General features: G+C 44.1%; 1 protein-coding gene across 3 annotated transcripts in view; it reads left to right on the top strand.

Moving 5' to 3' along the window:
• Window positions 1-20246, top strand: part of Ube4b (ubiquitination factor E4B) — a 116399-nt gene extending 96153 nt beyond the window's left edge. For all 3 annotated transcript variants that reach the window (XM_046424850.2, XM_046424849.2, XM_046424851.2), the window contains 7 exons: window positions 2713-2839; window positions 4928-5072; window positions 8892-9026; window positions 10266-10457; window positions 17538-17712; window positions 18448-18594; window positions 18870-20246. In XM_046424850.2, coding sequence (XP_046280806.1) covers window positions 2713-2839; window positions 4928-5072; window positions 8892-9026; window positions 10266-10457; window positions 17538-17712; window positions 18448-18594; window positions 18870-18931 — 983 coding nt within the window. In that variant the 3' untranslated portion in view covers window positions 18932-20246. The remainder of the gene's footprint in view (window positions 1-2712; window positions 2840-4927; window positions 5073-8891; window positions 9027-10265; window positions 10458-17537; window positions 17713-18447; window positions 18595-18869) is intronic.
• Window positions 20247-20716: the final 470 nt, after the last annotated feature.

The raw sequence follows: 20716 nt of genomic DNA, 5'->3' as shown, positions 1-20716 counted from the left end.
AGAGAGAGAAGCAGAAACCATAAGTTCTCGGCCACAGTGTGGCAGGCAAAGGGGACAGCAGATGTGAAGGACTTGAGGCCTTGGTGGCAATGTTATCAAGAAAGAACTCAACAAGAAAACCTACAAGAGGCTCAGGATGAAGATCTTGAAGTCAACAGGAGTCAAGGTCACTTAAAGACTCCTAGAACTTGGGAATTAGAGCTTTGGCTGGTATGATTGTAAGGGAAATTTAGGAATGAATAAAAAAATACTGAAAGAAGTATGTTGCTGGGTGATAATTAAGGGATAGTTGCTTAGCCTCTGTTTCTTTGAAATAGATTCCAGACAGTAGAGGCAGTCTTAGATGGTAGAGGCCCTGTGCCAGCCCCCATATGTCTCTTGCAGGCTCTGCTTAAATCACTTCTCCATACTTTTGGCCACACTTTTCCACAATAAAATGGCACTAGTGAAGACCAGTATGTAGACATTTGCTTTTTAGCAATATTTTTAATGTTCCACTTTAATACTAAGAAATGTCTTTTGGGGGGCTGGGGTCATAGCTCAGGGGTAGAGAGCTTGCCTCAGGTGTGTGAGGCACTGAGCTTGATTCTCAGCACCACGTATAAATGAAGGAATTTAAAACATGATTGGGTTTAAATGTCATTGAGCTCAAACCATAGTTTTATTTGATTGTCTTCAGTTTTCACTTATTAATATATTATGATATATTAGTTTTTCATAGTCTCCCTTTCACATTTGGATTATTTATATTTGTTCTGTAATAAAAATGATACTTTGGGCTGGAGTTGTGGCTCAGAGGTAAAGCACTCACCTAGCATGCATGAAGCACTGGATTTGATCCTCATTACCACATTAAATAAAATAAAATAAAGGTATTGTGTCCACCAACAACTAGAAAATAAATATTTATTTTTTTAAAAAATGGTATTTTGCCCTGGGGCTGGGGAGTAGCTTGGTGATAGAGCACTTGCCTAGCAAGCTCAAGGCCTATTCCGGGGGGTGCAGGGGAGTACCTCCTTCACGTCCTTAGAAATCAGTCTTTGAACTGCTTGTGTGCATTTTCTTTAAGTAGAATTTGTGGGTCAGCAGAATGTTGATGGTCTATGCCAGTTGCCTTTAGAGGGTTTGTGTCACCATTCACTCACCAGCATGTACACTGTGCCTGTGTCCCCAGATCCTCTCCTCCACTCAGTCTTGTCATTTTTGTAATGTCTGCCAATTTGATAGGTTAAAAATGGTAACTTAATTTACATTTTTTTTATAATGTCTTTGTTGAGTTAGGGGACCTGACACAGTCCCCTTTTTAAAATTTGTAATGAATTCTGGAATTTCTCAGGCTGAAGTGTTTGCATTTGATTTATATAATCAAGTTTGATTTTTGTTCCATTTTAATAGGTACGGGGATGTTGATAAATGGTAAATGAACAATGAGTACATGAAGGATTAACTGTGTTTTTCTCTACTTTAGTACATCTTGAAAATGTGCATAGCCAGGCACATTGATGCATGCCTATAATCCCAGCATCTTGGGAGGCTGAGACCCAAGCTTGAGGCCAGCCTCAACAATTTAGCCCTAAGCAATTTAGGCCCTGTCTCCAAATAAAAAATTCAAAGGGCAAGGAATGTGGCTCAGTGGTAAAGTGTCCCTGGGTTCAATCCCCAGGCGCGCCACACACACACACACACACCAAAGAAGTCAAAGAATCCAGGCATGGTGGTACATACCTGTAATCCCAGTGGCTCAGGAGGCAGGGACAGAAGGATCCAAGTTCAAAGCCAGCCTCAGCAAAAGTGAGACACTAAGCAAATCAGTGAGACCCTGTCTCTAAATAAATACAAAATTGAGCAGGGGATGTGGCTCAGTGGTCAAGTACCCCTGAGTTCAATCCCTGGTACCCACCCCCCCCAAAAAAAAAGAGTAAAAGAAAATGTGCCTGAAACAAAAATATATAAAATAATAGGCACGTTTAATAGGTGCATGTCCTTCAATAAAATTTATCCCAATTTTCCACTTGGGATGTGCATTTGAAGTGCTGTGGAATTTCTAATTTTAAATTTCTAATTTAAAATTGGGGGTATGGGCTAGGGATGTGGCTCAAGCGGTAGCACGCTCGCCTGGCATGGGTGCGGCCCGGGTTCGATCCTCAGCACCACATACAAACAAAGATGTTGTGTCCGCCAAATACTAAAAAATAAATATTAAAATTCTCCCTCTCTCTACCTCTCTCTCACTCTCTCTTTAAAAAAAATATATATATATATATATAAAATTGGGGGTATGATAATTCAGTTTTGGGTCATTGATGATTAGATAACCATCTGAATGATGCCTGTTTCTCTAGCCCATTCCTTAAATATTCTCTTATTGCCAGACCTTTATTGTGAAATTTTTGTCTTTAAGACCAGCTCATAGGGCTGGGGTTGTGGCTTAGTGGTAGAGCACTCATCTGGCATGTGCGAGACCCTGGGTTCCATCCTCAGCATACATAAATAAAATAAAGGTATTGTTTTCAACTACTTCTAAAAAATAAATATTTTAAAAAAAAAGACCAGCTCATAATCTCTCTCTTGCTTACATGAAAAATATAGGCAAGATTTTACCACATCTCTGATTCTGCAGATCTATCCCTCCATGTTATTGTTGTGGCAGTAACTGCATTTGGAAAGATGAGAAAGGATGTGTTCCTTAATCTTTTTGTTTTTCTTCTTTAGATGTTGAGCATACTGGAGCCACCAGTGAGTTCTATGACAAGTTCACGATTCGCTATCACATTAGCACCATTTTTAAAAGCCTTTGGCAAAACATAGCTCACCATGGCACCTTTATGGAGGAGTTCAAGTGAGTATTGGGCCCCTGATGTCACAGCTTGATCTCTTGCAAATCACAGGGCTGCAGCTGAAAAGCTTTCACACCTGGGTTGCTGTTGGCTGCTGGTTTCAGCCTCATTTTATCCCAGGTGCTATTCATTGTGGGCAGGGTTATCTACCTGTCTGCACTTACAAGGTAATGCTGAGTTCTGGATTTGTCAACATCTTTTGGGAGCAGTTTACATAAAGAAAGAGTCTATACATTTGTATGTGTTCAGTGTTTTTTGATATTTCTGATTACAGAACATACTGAAGGTAGAATGAAGAAAGATCATACTGTGTTCTTGAACATGATGTCAAGCTTTGGAGTTAGAAATGTTAGGAAGGCTTTAGATTTAGAAGCAGAGTAGGGATGTCATTAGAGGTGTCATTCTCAGTAGTAAGGCCCTAAACCTTGGTTAAGGACTTTTCCCCAAGTGTGGTGGTACACATGTAATCCCAGTGACTCAGGAGTCTGTAGCAGGAAGATTACATGTTTGAGGCCAGCCTCTGCCAAGAACTTAGTAAGACCCTAAGCAACTTAGCTAGACCCTGTCTCAAAATAAAAAGGGGGGCTAGGGTTATGGCTCAGAGGTAGAACACTCGTCTCGAATATGTGAGGCCCTGGGTTCAATCCTCAGCACCACATAAAAATAAATAAAATAAAGATTGTGTCCATCTACAACTAAAAAATAAATTAATTAAAAGGACTGGGGATTTGGCTCAGTGGTAAAATGTTCTTGGGTTCAGTTTCTCTGGTACAAAAAAAATGGTGGGGGGTTCCTGAATTACTTAAATCCAGGCAGTAGAAGTTCCATCTAAGTTATCTGTCAGTGCTTTAAAAAGATAAGTGAAGGGTGCTGCATCTGTGGCTCAGTGGTAGAGTGCTTACCTAGCACATGTGAGGCACTGGATTTGATCCTCCGCATCATATAAAAACAAACAAACAAACAAATAAATAAAGTATTGTGACCATCTATAACTAAAAAAAGAAAAAGAAGATAGGTGAAGATGTTGAACTGCTGAGCTTCAAAAGAAAATGTATCCCACCTAGTTGGATCTTCTGTAACCCTTGTTTTAAATCTTTGATCAAGTGTAGATACCCCTTGTTACCTGAGTCAGTAGTGCATGTATTACCAGCTGAGTAACCATTAGTTGGGTAACTTTCCAGAAGAGATGAAGTGAATTCATTATTTCCATGAACTGCTCTTGTAGTCAGTTATATTCCAACAAAAGCCTGGTGTGAGCTTAAAGAGGAGGCGGCTCCTGGCTTAATCAGCATGGTGCTCACTGGGAGTACGTGCTCTGGACTCACCACAGTCCTGAGATGGGGCCTCCCATCCACTGATTTGCACAGTCGTAGGCCCTGAAGTGAAGTTTCTGTTTTCTTTGCTAATCTGGCAGTTGCCATCTTAACAGGCAGGCCAGCTATTTCATTGACCAATTAGTTCCTCTCTTTGTTGGAACATGGTCTGCAGAACAGTCCTTTGCCTGGAAGCTTCAGGTTCTGTAAAGCAAGTGTCTTGCCATAACAGTATCACAAGGTCCGACTTTTCTTTAAATGTTTTTTTTTTTTGTGACGAGGAATGACTTTGTCAGTTCTCTTGTCTGCTCTGTACAGGTGATTATTTGTGCTTTCCTTATACTATGGTGAGTATGAGCACATTTCCATTTCTAGTCTGAAAGAGTGTCTTCTCTACTTAAAGACACTGAGCACATGAGCCAGGGCAAGCTGGTAAACCTGCTCTCTAGAGGGAGATGGCAGCATTTGCTGGTGTGAATGTGTCCTCTGTTGTTGAATTTAAGATGCCAAGGGAAGCAGCTCACAAAATTCATCAGTTGGCTCTCATGAGCCATTCACAGTGGCTCCAGGATGCCACTAAAATGAGCTTATCAGGATTAATTAAAAAGTATAATGGAATCTAAAAAGAGAGGCTTGGTAGTACTTGGACTTCACTGTCCTTGAGCTGTGCCCATGCCGCAGTCTCACAGGTGGCGAGCTCAGCACTCGGTGGAGGGAGGGGCACGGCTCTGGAACCTGCTGGACTTAATGAGCATGCCCCTTCTCATTCCTTTTCAGTTCTGGGAAGCAGTTTGTTCGCTATATAAACATGCTGATAAACGACACGACATTCTTGCTGGATGAAAGTCTGGAGTCCCTGAAGCGGATCCACGAGGTGCAAGAAGAGATGAAAAACAAAGAACAGTGGGCCCAGTTGCCGCGGGTGAGGACACAGTCCTGGGCCCTTAGAGGCTGCAGTCCGCCTTGGACACAGAGGTGCTCTGCTTAGGTGGCCTCTCGGGCTGTCAGGTGACCCTAGGTCTCACTGCCAGGATTTTCCTTTCTGTGGGTTCCATGAAATTGTACCCTAAGAGAAAACTAAGAAATGTTGAGAAGCTTTTCACAGTGCATCTTCAAAACCTTCTCTGCCTTCTTAATTTTGAAGCACTTCTTAGAGACAGGCTTTTATTGTCAGTATATTAAGATTTATGAAAGTGACTACGAAATGAATCTCTAGATTTCTGTCTCTGGACAAGAATTCAATTTGTTCATATGGTCTTCTCCAGACAACTAAATCACTCAGGTTTCTTGTGGGGGTTTTCTTTGAAGCAATCTTAGTTTTTATATTTAGTTATTAATAGAAAGAATACTTGTTTGCCAAGTTTCACACTGTGCTGGTAACAGTACACTGTCCCCTCCTGATATGATTGCGGCCATTTCAGTGGTTCCTGGGTCAGTTACTGGGCCCTTGACAGCTGCTGGTGACTTCAGACATGGGTTAGTTCCAAATAACTGCTTTATAAAGGGTCCTTCTGCCACACGGTGGGTACTGCTTCCTGTCTGCTTAAAACAACGGATACTATTGATTTTTCTGTTTAGTGGACGAAAGGGGACACAAATAGTCCCTAATAATCACTGTTTCAGGAATCATTTTCTTTGACTTTGAACTTAGGTGCTACCTCCCACCTCCCTGGCTGCTCCTGCTCATCTCTGCAGCCTCTGAGTGAGGTCACTCCCACTCTCAGCCTCAGGCTTCTCCTCTGCCTCCACTCTCGCTGCTGGGTTAGCATTTCTCAGGGAGGGTTTTGGTTAGAATTTTAAGCATAGTGGAGTTTGTTATTTTTGTGAATTTTTTTTGTGGTGAGAGACTGTCCTTTACACTATAGAACATTTACCATGTTCGGTTCCTGTCCATTTAGCATCGGTGATGTACACTCCTACCCCCAGTCGTCATAGCCAGTACCCCCACATGTAACTTGATGCCCCAAGTGAAAAACCACTGCCAGTTGATCTCATCTATTCCAGGGTGTTGAATAAAAACTCCAAAATATATCTCCTCAGCTCAGGTCTCTCCTGACTCTGGGCTGTGCAGCCAGGGTTGGCTTCCCTTATGAGCAGGTAGCCTAATACATACCTCAAACCTAACTTCTCCCTGACCGAACTTCAGTGTCCTGTAAATCTCAATTAAGTCTGCCCAACCTTAACAGCTGTGAGTTTCCCTCTGCTAGTTGCTCAGGCTGGACACTTCAGCACTGTCTTCGATTCTTCCACCCCCCTCTCAGAAGATTCTTCTAGGCACTATCTTAAACTATCTCATGGACTGGGGCTATAGGTCAGTGGAAGAGCCTGTGCCCAGCATCTGAGAGGCAAGAGTTCCTTTCCTTACACCATTAAAAACACACATGGGGGGTCGTGGCTCAGTGGTAGAGCACTTGCCTAGCATGTGTGAGGCATTGGGTTCAATTCTTAGCACCACATATAAATAAGCAAATAAAATAAAGGTCCATCAACATCTACAAAAAATTAAAAAATAATTATTTGGCTTAAACTGTAATAAACAGATATGCTTCAAACACACACACACACACACACACATGGAAGATGGAGGCACTGGGTTTGTGGCTCAGTGTTAGAGGCCTTGCCTAGTACGTGTGGGGCACTGAGTTCGATCCTGAGCACCCCATAAAATTAAATAAATAAAATAAAGGTATTGTGTCCATCTTCAACTAAAAAAAAAAAAAAAGATTTTTAAAAAGAAACACACAAAATAAAAAAAATTAAAAAAAAAGAAACACACACACACACACACACCTGGGCACAGTGGTGCATGCCTGTAATACCAGTGGCTTGGGAGGCTGAGACGGGAGGATTGGGAGTTCAAAGCCAGCTTCAGCAACAGTGAGGCTCTAAACAAGTCAGTGAGGCCCTGTCTCTAAATACAATACAAAATAGGGCTAGAGATGTGGTTGAGGGCCCCTGAGTTCAATCCCTGTTGCAAAAAAAAAAAAAACAAAACAAAACACACACACTCACATATATACATAATGTGTGTGTACCCCCATTCTGTGACCACTTCCCACCACCTCCAGACCACCACCATGTCTTGCCCGCGTTATTGCAGGAGCCTGCTCTTGGACTCCCAGCCTCCACCCTTGCCCATTTCTCTACCAGAGGGATGCTACTAAAATCCGTCAGCACAGTACCGCTGATTCAGCTGTGGATATGGCCTGCAGGGCATAGCACCTTTCTGCCCTCTTCTCCCCACACTGTCCCCTCCATTCCCTGCACCCAGCCACACTGGCCTCTATCCTTGCACTGGCGGCTCCTCCACTGCAGTGATGTTTCACCAGACTTTTGCTGACTCACTTACTTCGAGGAGTCCCATAGGTTAAATCACCCCCCAGAGAGGTGACCGCCCTTTCCAGAATAGCATCCGCAGAGCCCAGTGTCACTCTCCCTCACCCACTGCCACTTTTTCTATCACTGTCAGACTTGAGTTTCTGTGGGGTGTTGGTTTATTAAGCAAAGTCTCCCTAAGGGACTCAAAGCTCCTGGAGGATGCAGAGCCCCCCTGGGCCTGTGCTGTGCTTCTCACAGGGCACCAGAGGCCCAGCCTCTAGAGGCATCTACATGGTACTCAGTACCATCTACATGGTACTCATAGAGTGTCGGATTGCACCTAGCTTTTCTTTCATTTTTTTCTGAATGGGCTCATCTGTGACCGCGGAGTAGTGCATAGGTCCCATGCCTTGCTGCAGGATCTCCACCAGGCATGACAAATTCTGACCCCAGAGAGTGCTCCCTGAGTGACATTAGCTGTTCCAGCTGTTTTCCCCTCCCCTTATGAGAAAAGGCCTCTGGGCAGATGTAAAACTTAGGGATAATTCGACTGCTCACGAGCTCAGTTCCCCTCATTTCCCAACCCAGGCAGAACCAAGGGAGAAAGACGGTGCCAGAGGCAAGCATGCTGACGCCATGAAGGGGTGACAGCCTGACAGTCGAAAGAAAATTCAGAAAGCTCGGCCACCCACAGGCACCTGGTGCAAGGGCAGAATGATAGGCCTCATGGCAGAGTGCATCGCCTGTTTTTAAAATAGCGATGACTAAGTAAAAGTTTTTATTAAGAGAAATGAACTGGGCTGGGGGTGTGGCTCAAGCCGTAGCGCGCTCGCCTGGCATGCGTGCTGCCCGGGTTCGATCCTCAGCACCACATACAAACAAAGATGTTGTGTCCACTGAGAACTAAAAAATAAATATTAAAAATTCTCATTTTCATATTTTCTCTCTCTCTCTCTCTCTCTAAAAAAAAAGAGAGAGAGAGAGAGAAATGAACTACACTTTTATAGCACCAGTTTGTACCAGGTGCCATGTTACAGTCACGTAACTCATCCTCCGTGGAAATTGAGACACTTTTTTTATCATTGAGAAAACAGAGGAAATTCAAGAGAGTTAAGGAACGTGCCAGGCTTGGGGAGGAGCTCTGTGGTAGAACCCATCCTTAGCACACACAGCCCTGGGTTTATCCTCAGCACCAAGCAAAAAAGTCCCCAGGCCACCTAAATGGTTCTCACACTGAGAGGAGTCCACGTCAGCTCTCTGCAGTGGGGTGGGGGTGGGGGGTGGTTACCTTACCCCTGAGCATGTTGGCTCTGTAGCCACTTTTCCAGTTATGAGATGACTGTGTTTTTCCTTTGCACTTGACGTGTTAGTGAGCTGATGGCTGGTTCTGAGATTTTTTTGGCACCTGCTTGATGTTTCCTAGGATCAGCAGCAGGCCCGGCAGTCTCAGCTTGCTCAGGATGAGCGTGTTTCACGCTCTTATCTGGCCCTGGCGACAGAAACCGTGGACATGTTCCATATCCTCACGAAGCAGGTCCAGAAGCCGTTCCTCAGACCAGTGAGTAGAAGCTGTGGGGTGTTTGTTTTATCTGTTGGCCCCCACATCCAGACCTTAGCACTTAAAACTTGATGCAATTGTTGAAATTCTGGAAATGTTAGCATCACAGTCACCAATACATGAAGTTCTGTTGCTGATTTTATTCCCATTTATGCTAATTGATACACACAGATACCCTGCTGTTAGACTCTAGTGAAGATCTCTGATGTTACTACACCTTCTGCAAATGATTCCAAGGTGACTTTGTTCACTTTCTGCTTAGACAGTACATTGGTTTGTTGGTACTGAAGTTATGACATTTTTATCATTATTGATTCCTCTTTGTGTAGGAAAATATTAGGTAACATAAAATTGGAATACATTAAGTAGAATCATTGATAATATGTAAGTTCTTTGGTTCTTGTAGATATAGCTTTGTCACATTCAAGAAGCCAAAGAGCTGGATGCAGTGGTGCACGTTTGTAATCACAGTGACGCAGGCAGCAGAAGCAGGAAGATTGCAAGTTTGAGGCTAACCTTGGCAATTTAGTGAGACACTGTCTCAAAACTTAAAAAGGTCTGAGATGTAGCTCAGTGGTGGAGCACCCCTGGTTCAGTCCCCAGTAGCACAAAAATAAATAAATAAATTTTTAAAAATAAAAAGAAGCCACAAACTCCGTGGGGTGTCGATAAAGAGTAGAGAATATGCTTAGCATGCAAGAGGCCCTGAGTTTCATCCCCAAAACCCCAAAAAAGGAAGGAGAAGCAACAGCAGCAGCCAAAGGCTAATTAGAACCACAAATAAGTTGTTTTTGTTTGTTTCCTATTTATTTATTTATTTTTGTGGAGACAGGATCTTACTAAGTTGCTTAGGGCCTCACTGAATTGCTAAGTCTGGCTTTAAACTTGTGATCCTCCTGCCTCAGCTTCCCAGGTTGCTGGGATTATAGTTGTGTACCACCACACCAGGCTTTCTGAATTTGGAATGTTTCTTATTTTCATAATTAAAAGCATGAATTTAAAGAGAAGACTTTTTTGGTATTTGTCATCAGCCCTCAACATTCCATTAATTACCAGAATTTTCATATAAGAAATGGGAATTAAAGACATATGAACGTAAAGCTGGACTTCTTTAGCATGTGCCACGCAGCACACTTAAGAGAGTCTTTGAGGGCTAAACCAGCCACTGAAGTAGGAGTTTTTGGTCCTTCTCACTTGTCTCAACAGCATTAATTGTTGTATTATCCTGTGATTTCCTAGGAACTTGGACCCCGATTGGCTGCAATGCTGAACTTCAATCTTCAGCAACTCTGTGGCCCAAAGTGCCGTGACCTGAAAGTTGAAAATCCAGAGAAATACGGCTTTGAACCAAAGAAGCTTTTGGACCAGCTGACGGATATTTACTTGCAGCTGGACTGTGCTCGGTTTGCTAAAGCCATTGCTGATGACCAGGTTAGTGCCAAGGGAGCAAGGCCATTTTTCAGGGGCCTGGAGTTCAGGCTGCTGAGTTGGGCATTTCAATCACTTCTCAGTTCTTCTCCTGGCAGACCCTGCCCAGTTACATTTCCGTCTGTCCTTTGAATTCTCCCCACTCCCAGTGAAGAAAGGTGATGGTCATCATGGATTGACAAGTTTTTAGTACCTAAGCATGAATAATGGCCCCAGTGGCTGGGAAACATGTCAGGTATAAGAGGAGATGAATTGCTTATGTTCCTTAGGGAGTAAAGAGCAGACCCGGCTCCCTGATCCTCCCGAGGTTGAGTTCTTCCCTCACCTTATTCAACAGCACATTAAATTCCCAAGAGCCAGATTTTCTCACAGAATCCAGATCTTCCCAGTCTCCTGCTGTAGTGATGCCATGCCTTCATGATCTGGGTCTGGAGTCACTCATGGTTATCTCTGTACTCCTCCCTCTCCTGCATTCCTGTGCCCCCTGGAATTAGATCTGGGTTGTGTGTGTTTTTAGGGTACTGGGGATTGCCATGCTAGGCAAGCACTCTGCCACTGAGCCGCCTCCCCAGACCTTTTCATTTTTTATTGTGAGATAGGGTCTCATTAAATTGGCCAGGTTGGCCTTAAACTTGCCATCCTCCTGCCTCAGCCTCCAGAATAACTGGGATTCTGAGCATATGCTACTGCGCCTGGTTCAGGTATGCTTTGCTCCTCCACAGCCATCCATTTAGTCTAAGCTCCTGCTCTGAAGCCTTCTTGTGTGATACGCAGTCGCCTCAGAAGGGGCTTCCCCTCCCTCTGAGCTCTGCTCCCTGTGTCTGCAGCGCTCACTCACTGCTGCAGTGAACCCCTCCTCTGTTTCACTCACTTGGTCCTCGCAGAACTCAGTGATGTGGGGTCTCTACTGAAGGAGCAAACGGAGGCTCAGAGAGGCCGAATTGCCTGTGCAAGTGCACAGAGCTCGGGTGGGATGGAGGTACAGTTCGCCTCCTGGTGTCTGGCCCTGAACACATTGTCCTCTCAGCTTCCTGCTCTCAGTGCCCAGAGAGGGCCTTGCTGGCTTCTGTGCCTCCACCTTTCTCACACCCCTTTTCCAGAATTTCTCACTTCACAGGTTACCCATTCTGGAAGGTTCTTTTTTTTTTTTTTTTTTTTTTTTTTTTTTTTTTTTTTTTTTTTTTTTTTTTTTTTAAATATTTATTTATTTATTTTAGTTTTCGGCGGACACAACATCTTTGTTTGTATGTGGTGTTGAGGATCGAACCCGGGCCGCACGCACGCCAGGCGATCGCGCTACCACTTGAGCCACATCCCCAGCCCTCTGGAAGGTTCTTTACCCGTCTCACCCCTAATGGATGCTTTTTTTTTTTTTAAAGCTTTTTTGAGTTATAATTTACATATGTGGGTGCTTTTATTATAAGCAAGGGAAGTAGCCTCGACAGAGTACCTATAATGGGGGAAAATGTGTGTCTAAAGCAGTTTTTTTTTTTTTTTTTTTTTTTTTTTTTTTTTTTTTTTTTTTTTTTCCATAAAAAGTGGTGGTAAATGAAAGGGTTTGAAAATTGTAGTTATTTGGGGAAATGTTAAAATATGTACTGTTTTCTAGCCTATGACTATATAATAGCACACATATTCAGGAATGGTGGATAGTCTATAGTGAGGACAGGGAAGTGGAAGTACCTACTAAGGTAGACTGCGCAGCTGGATGGCAGCTGGCCTCTCCTGCATAGCCGGCTGATGGCAGTGAAGCATCCCCGGCTGCTCGCTACCACCAAGGGGGCGGGGGCATTTGGAGTGCCCTGTTCTCTGCGGGTCTTGCTGTGGCTACAGTTTAAGGTAGTCAGGAAGCCTTCAGTGCAGATGAGCAGGCATGTCCAGCAAGGCTGCAGACAAGTGGGAGCCACAGGAGAGCCTCTCGCTGCCTGTCCTGGTGACAACAGCAGCTCCACCCTGCCTGCCAGTGCCAGTGCCAGTGCCAGGGACTGTGGTGGCATCTTCTGCTGGCAACGGCTGGAGTGTGGTTAGTGGATTCTACACCGTGGCACACCAGTCTCCCCTGCCCCGGGTCTAAAGAGCCCTGACCTTCCGGACCTGTAAAGGAGCCAGCTGCTGTGACACAAGCCTATAATCCCAGCAGCCCAGAAGGCTGAGGCAGGAGGATCACAGGTTCAAAGCCAGCCTCAGCAATTTAGGGAGATCCTGTCTCAAAAGTTTAAAAATGAGTTGAGGATATGACTCAGTGGTTAAGCATCCCTGCATTGAATCCTCAGTACCCAAAAAACAAAAAACAGACCTGTGAAAGAGACTTTCCCTACCAATAACACATGGAGAAAAAACACTTTTTTTTTTCTTTTTGCTACTGAGAATTGAATCCAGGGATGCTTTACCACTGAGCTACATCCCAGCCCATTTTATTTATTCATCTTTTATTTACTTATGTTTTATACTGGGAACTGAATTCAGGGGTGCCTTGCCACTGAACCATGTCCCCAGCCCTTTTTAAAATTTTTTTCTTATTTTGAAACAGGGTCTCACTAAGTTGCCCAGGCTGGACTCAAAGTTGGTATCCTCCCAAGTCTTTGGGATTAGGTGGGAGCCACTGTGCCCAGCTGAAAAACACACACACACACACACACACACACACACACACATTTTCAGTAGTATCTTTGCTTTCTTTTACAGGATATTGTTTGTGCTGCCGGTTGGGCATTTTCTGTTTATGGTGGCCTTAAGGTGATTAGAGTCCTGCCTGCTTGGTTATTTTATTTCATTTTATTCATTTATTGGGTGCTGGGGATTAAACCCAGGGTTGCTCTGTAACTGAGCAACCCTGGGTTGCTTATTTTGAGACAGGGTCTCACTTAATTTTTTTGCTGAGGCTGGCCTGGAACTAGGATCCTCCTGACTCAGCCCATGAGTTGCTGGGATCACAGGTGTGCATTCCAGTACTCTGCTACTTGCTGGTTTCATCTGAGGGTTTTCAGGCCTGGGAGTATTGAGCACTCAGAGGAATTAGAGGAGAGGCAGCAGAATTCCATTTTCTCCTTTGGAAGAAATCATCGTAGTTGGCTTGGCTTGGCTTGGCTTTGCTATGTCTTGTTTTCACGGAGAACAAAAGAAGAAAAAAATGACATCTTTACAAGGAAAAAGTTAAGGGCTACATCAGGAAAGGGCTAAAGACCAGGTGCAGGAGGTTGATAAAGTTGCAGGGTTGAAGAGCCCCTGGGCTCTGCACTACTGAGAAGTGGCATTTAGTAGTTGGTCCCTGGAACTGAGAGAACCCAGGATAGGGAGATCCGAGGGGGACTCAGGTGGCATTGATGACCACACCTGACCGTCCTTTCATGGGCAGATCCAATTCCACAGACAGATTGCTTTCCAGCATTCATGGAGCATTAGTACACTGTTCCCAGGGAAAAGTAAAATAACCCGTCTCAAGTTGCACATCTCCCAAGCAAGCTCCTTCTCTAACCTACCAGAATATTGAGCCTTCTTATTGTAAATTTAGTGCTTCATTTTCTTGTTCAAGTTTTTCTTTCTTTCCTTTAAGGTAAAAGTCCCATAATATAAATTAACTATGTTAAAGTGTACAATTAGATGGTGTATAATGCATTCACAGTGGTATGCAACTATCATCTCTGTTCCAAAACATTATTATCACCCCAAAAGGAACACATGTACCCATTAAGCAGTCACTGTCCATTCACCCAGCAACCATAATTCTGGGTTCTGTCTCTCTTTTACCTGTGTTTGGATTTACCTATTTACCTATTCTGGACATTTCATATAAACAGAATCATGTGGTACGTAACTTGTGTGTGTTTCTTCTTGGATTTAATACTGTTTTTGAGTGGCTGGGGTGTAGCTCAGTGATGGAAAGCACCTAGCATACATGAGGTCCTGGGTTTCATCCCCAGCAACACAAAAATAAAAATAAATGGATTAAATAGGTAAATAATGTTTTTGAGGTTCATCCATATTATGGAATGTTTCAGCACTTCATTCCTTTTTATTGCTGAATATTTCATCAGTTAATGAACATTTTGGTTGTTCCCCCTTCTGGCTATTATGAATAATGCTGCTATAAACATTCATGTAAGTATTTATTTGAATACCTGTTTTCTTTTTTAGAGGGGGGATACTGGGGATTGAACTAAGGGGCACTTGACCACTGAGCCATATCTCCAGGCCTATTTTATATTTTATTTAGAGACAGAGTCTCACTGAGTTCCTTGAATACCTGTTTTCCGGTCTCCCGGATGCCCAGGAGTGGAGTGGCTGACCATAGACAATTCCGTGATTAGCTTTTGAAAGCCCACACCGACTTCCACAGCTGCTGCATTGTTACCCTCCCCCCAGCAGTGTACAGGTCTTCAGATTTCTCCACATCCTCACTGACACTTGTTAATTTCTGGTTAACAAACTTGTGTAGCCATCCTCATGGAAGCAAAGTGGTATTTCATTGTGATTTTGATTCTCTTTCCCTAATGAGAAACACTGTTGAACACCTTTTTATGTGCTTTCTAGACATTCATTCATATATTTTCTTGGAAGAAATGTCTGTTCAAGTCCTTTGCTTATTTTTAGTTGGACACTTTGTTGTTTCTTGTTGAGTTGAAAGAATTCTTTGTGTATTCAGGATGGTAGTTCCTTATCTGATGTATGACTTGCAGGTATTGTTGTTTTAATTTTGTAACTACTCTATAGTAAGATTCTTAAAGTTAAGAACATGATCTTTTAGCCAGGCGCCGTGGCGCACCTCAGTAATCCCAGCGGTTCTAGAGGCTGAGATAGGAATCGTGAGTTCAAAGCCAGCCTCACCAACAGCAAGGTGCTAAGCAACTCAGTGAGACCCTGTCTCTAAATAAAATAGAAAATAGGGCTGGGATGTGGCTCAGTGGTGGAGTGCCCCTGAATTCAATCCCTGGTACCCCCCCCCCAAAAAAAAAAAAAGTCATCTGCTTCTCTGACACCTGCCACACCAAACCTAAGGATGTAGCTGAGTGAGCTGTTTGGCGTCGCCGGTGCCATTGCTCCCCAAGGCTGAATGCCTTGTCCCCTCAGTATCAGTGCCTTCATGGTGCAGTAGTGCCTATGGCAGCTTTTTGCCATTACCTCGTGACAATAAGTAGGCACTGAGTAAAGTGTTTGTTGAATTCATGTAGTAATTTAGCTTTGGGAAACTTGAACCAGGCACTCTGTATGCCTCGGGGCTCCAGAAAGATGGCCTTTTAGGGTGTCTGGGGCCCAGCCTCCCTGCTGCCGCTTTCCCCTACCTGTGTTCTCTTGGTTCCTTTCCCCCGTCTCTTCTTTCCCTTCCTTTCCTTCCCCCTCTTCATTCTCTCTCCCTCTCTGCTTCCCATTGGGTGTGTGTTGCTAGGTGAACGCAGGGCCTCACCTGCTTCGCCAGTGCCAGCATGCCAGCCCCCAGCTAAACCTCCAGCCCCTTTCCTCCCTTTCCCCAGTTGCATGGTTAGCGGGGTGTGGGTGTGTGTGGAGAGAAAGCAAGATTGTGTGCTTATTTAGAAACCAAAGTTAAAAAAAGATGAAAGGTTGGGGAATTTGATCCAGTGCTCTAAAAGAAAACAAGTATGAGATGAATTCCTGCAGAAGACAGCGATGTGAATCCAGATAGGAACAACAGGTCCTACGGCCCAAAAGCTAAAGCTGAAAGTGAGCAGCAGTGTCAGCAGGGCACCCTGCAGTGAGGCAGAATCATAGAAGCCCCTCCGGGTGGAGCCCCGGGGCCAGTGCTCTTATGCTGGGCTGGGGAGAGTGTACTATGGCCTGGCACCCAGTTGCTTGCCTGTGTCACAGACTTAGGGGTCAGGGAGGGAAAGACAGATGGACACAGTCCTCTTCATTTGGAGAAGAGGCCATGAGGGTGAGCAGAGCCCAAGACAGCAACACTATCTCTTGGTCACTGGGGCTTAGCCTTGTCTGAGTTCTTTGGCATTAGCTGACATGATGAGAGATTGTGGTCCTATCCCAGTGTCTCAGATTTAATTATTTCCGTTCTCTGTATCATTGTCACTAAATCAACCAGTGACCACAGCTTTAGTGGTAAGTGCAAGGAATGATACACTTTGATATTGTGTAATGGCAGTGATTTATGTGAATTAGGTAAGTTCCCATTCCCACTTCACTCGAGGAAATGGGCTTGGGAGAGTTAGGGACTCGTCCAAGACCACACAGCTGGTGGGTAGTAGGGCCAGAATTGATGTTCAAGTTGTCTGGGTCCCTGGTGGATACCTCTGATCTGCAACCCTCCTATGGGACATAGATTGTGTCTGCCCCCAGGCCTGTTCACTGGTATTATTGGGATGGTCACATGTAAGCAGAGCACCTGACATGACAGTGTTAAGCTAAGTGATGTGAAGTGATTGGTAGTCAATAGGAGAAGGCTTCTTTTGAGTTTGAACTATTCTTACCTTGTTGACCATTAAGGAAGAAAGCTGAAATTGCCCCCTCCTCTCATAGGCTGTTAGAAATCAGTGCTCCGCAGGAACTGAGATGGTCAAAATTTGTGTCTCTTTAGTATTTAAACATATATTTAAAAGGAAGGCACACTGGCTTCAAAAGTCAAAACTCCCTATTTCCCTTAATCCTGTAGCTGTCTTCATAAATGATAGCCTTGTTCAGTTGAGCACATAGTATTCCAGTCTTTAAGCATTTATAATTATAAAAAAATATATCCTTTATGTTTTATCTAGCTACAAATGCACAGAGAAAACTAGAATATATATATAATACAAAATTATGTGAATTCAGAGATTTTTTTTGGGGGGGGGTTGTTTTTTTGATATTGGGGATGGAACCCAGGAGTGCTCTACCACTGAGCTCCATTCCCAGCCCTTTTTTATTTTTTGAGACAGGGTCTCTCCTAGTTGCCGAGGCTGGACTCAAACTAGTCCTCTTGCCTCAGCCTCCTGACTTGCTGGGATTACAGGCATGCACCCTGTGCCTGGTGATTTTGGGGGGTTTTTCATTAGGGGGAGATACCACAGATGGATTATACTTGGGACTTGCTCTCCCATCCAAAATGAATTCATGTGTTACATTGTCTTTCCTCATATGCAGAGATCCTACAGCAAGGAACTGTTTGAAGAAGTAATTTCAAAAATGCGGAAGGCGGGGATCAAATCCACAATAGCGATAGAGAAGTTTAAACTTCTCGCTGAAAAAGTAGAGGAGATAGTGGCTAAGAACGCACGTGCAGAGATCGACTACAGTGATGCTCCGGATGAGTTCAGAGGCAAGTGGCCTGGCTTTTTCACACTGACCACTGTGATCTGAGTCTACTTGAAATATACGCTAACAGCACTGCCTGTACTTCCAGTTTCTTTAATGATGCACTACAGGTGCTGCCTTTTTTTTGGACTGGGATTTAACCCAGGTGTGCTCTACCATTGAGCCACATCCCCATTCCTTTTATATTTCGAGACAGGGTCTCACTAAATTGGTTAGGGTCTTGCTAAGTTGCTGAGGCTGGCTTTGAACTTAGAATCCTCTGCCTTAGCCTCCCAAGTCGCTGGGATTAGAGAGTGCACCACCACACATGGCTTGCCTTTGCTTCTTGAAAGGCTCTGTCTGAAATTACTTTTGCCTATTTTTAGGTTACAGTATAAATTGAAAAAATGTCCTTAGCCTGATTTCAAACCACATAACAGTCTGGAAGATTTGAAGGACAGCTTTGTCTTTTGTAAATGAGGACTCATGCTTTCAAAGAATTCTGAGAAGTCCTGCTGCATAACTGCCCTCAGGTCTTTGTTCTCTTCCCGGCAGTGGTGACACCGACTACTTTCCCCTCTCCACAAGGCAGTGGATATTCCTTCATCTCATGCTATTTCCTCCCCAAACTGGGAACCTTGGAGAAGCTATTTGCTATATCCTTTGGATATATTTTTGATGGTGGGAGGGACTTGGTTTTGTTTTTCTTCAGTTTTAACCCCTATCATCAGGTAGAGTTTGTTTTGCTTTGTCTCTGCAGACCCTCTGATGGATACCCTGATGACTGACCCCGTGCGGCTGCCCTCTGGCACCATCATGGACCGCTCCATCATCCTGCGGCACTTGCTGAACTCCCCCACCGACCCCTTCAACCGGCAGACGCTGACTGAGAGCATGCTGGAACCAGGTAGGGGAGGGCACAGCTCATTGCAGTTGCCCTCAGTGCCAGGAGCTCAGCCAGAACCGTACCAGAGGCAGCCAGAAAGGGAGAAGGGCCAAGTCCGGGCTCTGCCAGGCTTGTGGCACTTCCTACAGAAAAGACATCTGGCCCTTCCTGTTCTGTCCTGTTTTCTGCAGGCTTCAGCTAACTAGGCAATGAGTGGTTTTCTTTCCATGCAAGCCTCATCTCAGGAAGAGTTCTCCCACCTGGACACTAATTTTCCTTTCTTCTTCTCCCCTCAGTGCCAGAACTGAAAGAACAGATTCAGGCATGGATGAGAGAGAAACAGAACAGCGATCATTAACCGTCCCCCTCACCCCCTCTGCTGGGAGCAGCCAAGGCCAGCGAGGCCAGAAGCAGCATCCGAGGTGCAACTGTTGCTCAAACATCGGAGGCCAGATGCGGCCAAATTCCTGAGAGCCCAGCCCAGTGACCAAACAGTAGAGATCTGGAGGGACATGAATGAGAAGAGGAGCCCAATTCCTGTACATATATTTAAGTGACAGACACAGTCAAAAGCTCAAGGGACAGGTTTTATGGTTGCTTGCGTAATAAAGCACGTCCTTCCATGTCACGATTTGGGGCTTTTGCAGTGGAAGTCTTTTAGTGATGGCGAATGGGCCTGGGCAGCATCCCCTTCATCTTTTGTTGTTGAGTTTTTTTTGTTTGTTTGTTTTTTCTGTTTTTTTTTTTTTTTTAATCCAGTATCCGTTGATTTGATTGTGATTAGAGAACTCGGACATTTTGCTGCTAAAGAATCTTTTCCCTTCTCCCACTTCCTGCCCCTACTTGCACTGCTGTGGATTTTTTTAAAAAAGAAACAAAAACAAATTCCTTTCCCCACCCTCCAAACATATATTCTGTGAGATAACTGTGCCTGCGACAAAGTGTTAATCCTGGGATCGTATTTTTATATCATATTCTCATATTTGTTTTTTTAATTGGTGTTAGATGACATGATTAATAAAAAAGGCAAGATATTTTCAGAATTTGAATTTCAGTTTTTTTTTTTTTTTTTCCTTTTGAGATGTCCCTTTTAAATTTTTTTTATTATAATCAACATGAAGAGGATCCTGTTGCTCTGGTCCTTATAACAAGCCCTCTGTTAGGAACTGAAGGAACAATGCAGCAGATGGGGGTGCTGAGGGATATCAGGACTTAGCAACTGATGGTTTTGGGGGTGAGGGTTGGTCTTTTTAATGCTGTGTGACAGTTCAAAACCTTTACCGTTATCCTGTGAGGGTAAATAAATTGCTCTACCCTTGAGTCTGAGTTTGAGGCAGGGTTCATTTGTATGATGTGTCCTTTGGGGTTTGGCCTTACCAAAGCAAAAAAGGGTGCAAGAAATGTGGATGTTGGTGTGCTTGTTTAAACACTCACAGCCAGCCACACACACGCACACGGCAAAGGCGTTTTGTATTACCGCTCCCAAGTAACATACTTGAATTCTTGACTTTCCTTTGGGGTAAAAAAGGATTTGAAACCATAAAGTGTTTTGAAGAAATTAAGTCTACAAAAACATACTTTCTCTTTTCTTTTCCTTTTTTTCCCCTCCACAGACCATGTCCTCTGTTCAGTTCCTAACGCAAACTACAATAAACGGTGATACACACACACAAGGAATTTTGAGTCTCTTCTTTTTGTGGAAAAAATAAAAAGGTGGGGTGGGTAAACAGAACCAAATGAGTGTGTGTGTGTGGTAAATCATCTTTTCTGGAGCCAATTAGGCGTTGCTGTTTAATTTTGTTTGGTTGGTGTGTGTGTGTGTGTGTGTGTATGTGTGTGTGTGTTGCTAGGGATTGAACCCAGGGCCTTGTGCATGCAAGGTAAGCACTCCACCAACTGAGCTGTATCCCCAGCCCAGGAGTTGCTGTTTTTAAAATAAAACTTTCCCATTCCCGTCAGCCTTGAAGACCACATTTGGTTCTCATTCCAGTTTGCTGGTCTGAGGAGGCTGTTCAATATTCTACATGCGTGCAGAGGTTTTTGTAGACGCTCCTTTCATGAGCGTCTCTCCAGGTAGCTCCAGTTTGCAGACTGACTCTGCCACTTATGGAGCAAGAACAACAGGCACTCCCACAGCTTCCCA

This window comes from Marmota monax, unplaced genomic scaffold (genome assembly GCF_021218885.2).
Source record: "Marmota monax isolate L192 unplaced genomic scaffold, Marmota_monax_Labrador192_F-V1.1 WCK01_AAM20220418_F8-fsc00080, whole genome shotgun sequence".
NCBI lineage: Eukaryota > Metazoa > Chordata > Mammalia > Rodentia > Sciuridae > Marmota > Marmota monax.
The sequence above is the reverse complement of the archived record's forward strand: the minus strand, read 5'-3'. Positions and strand labels throughout refer to the sequence as shown.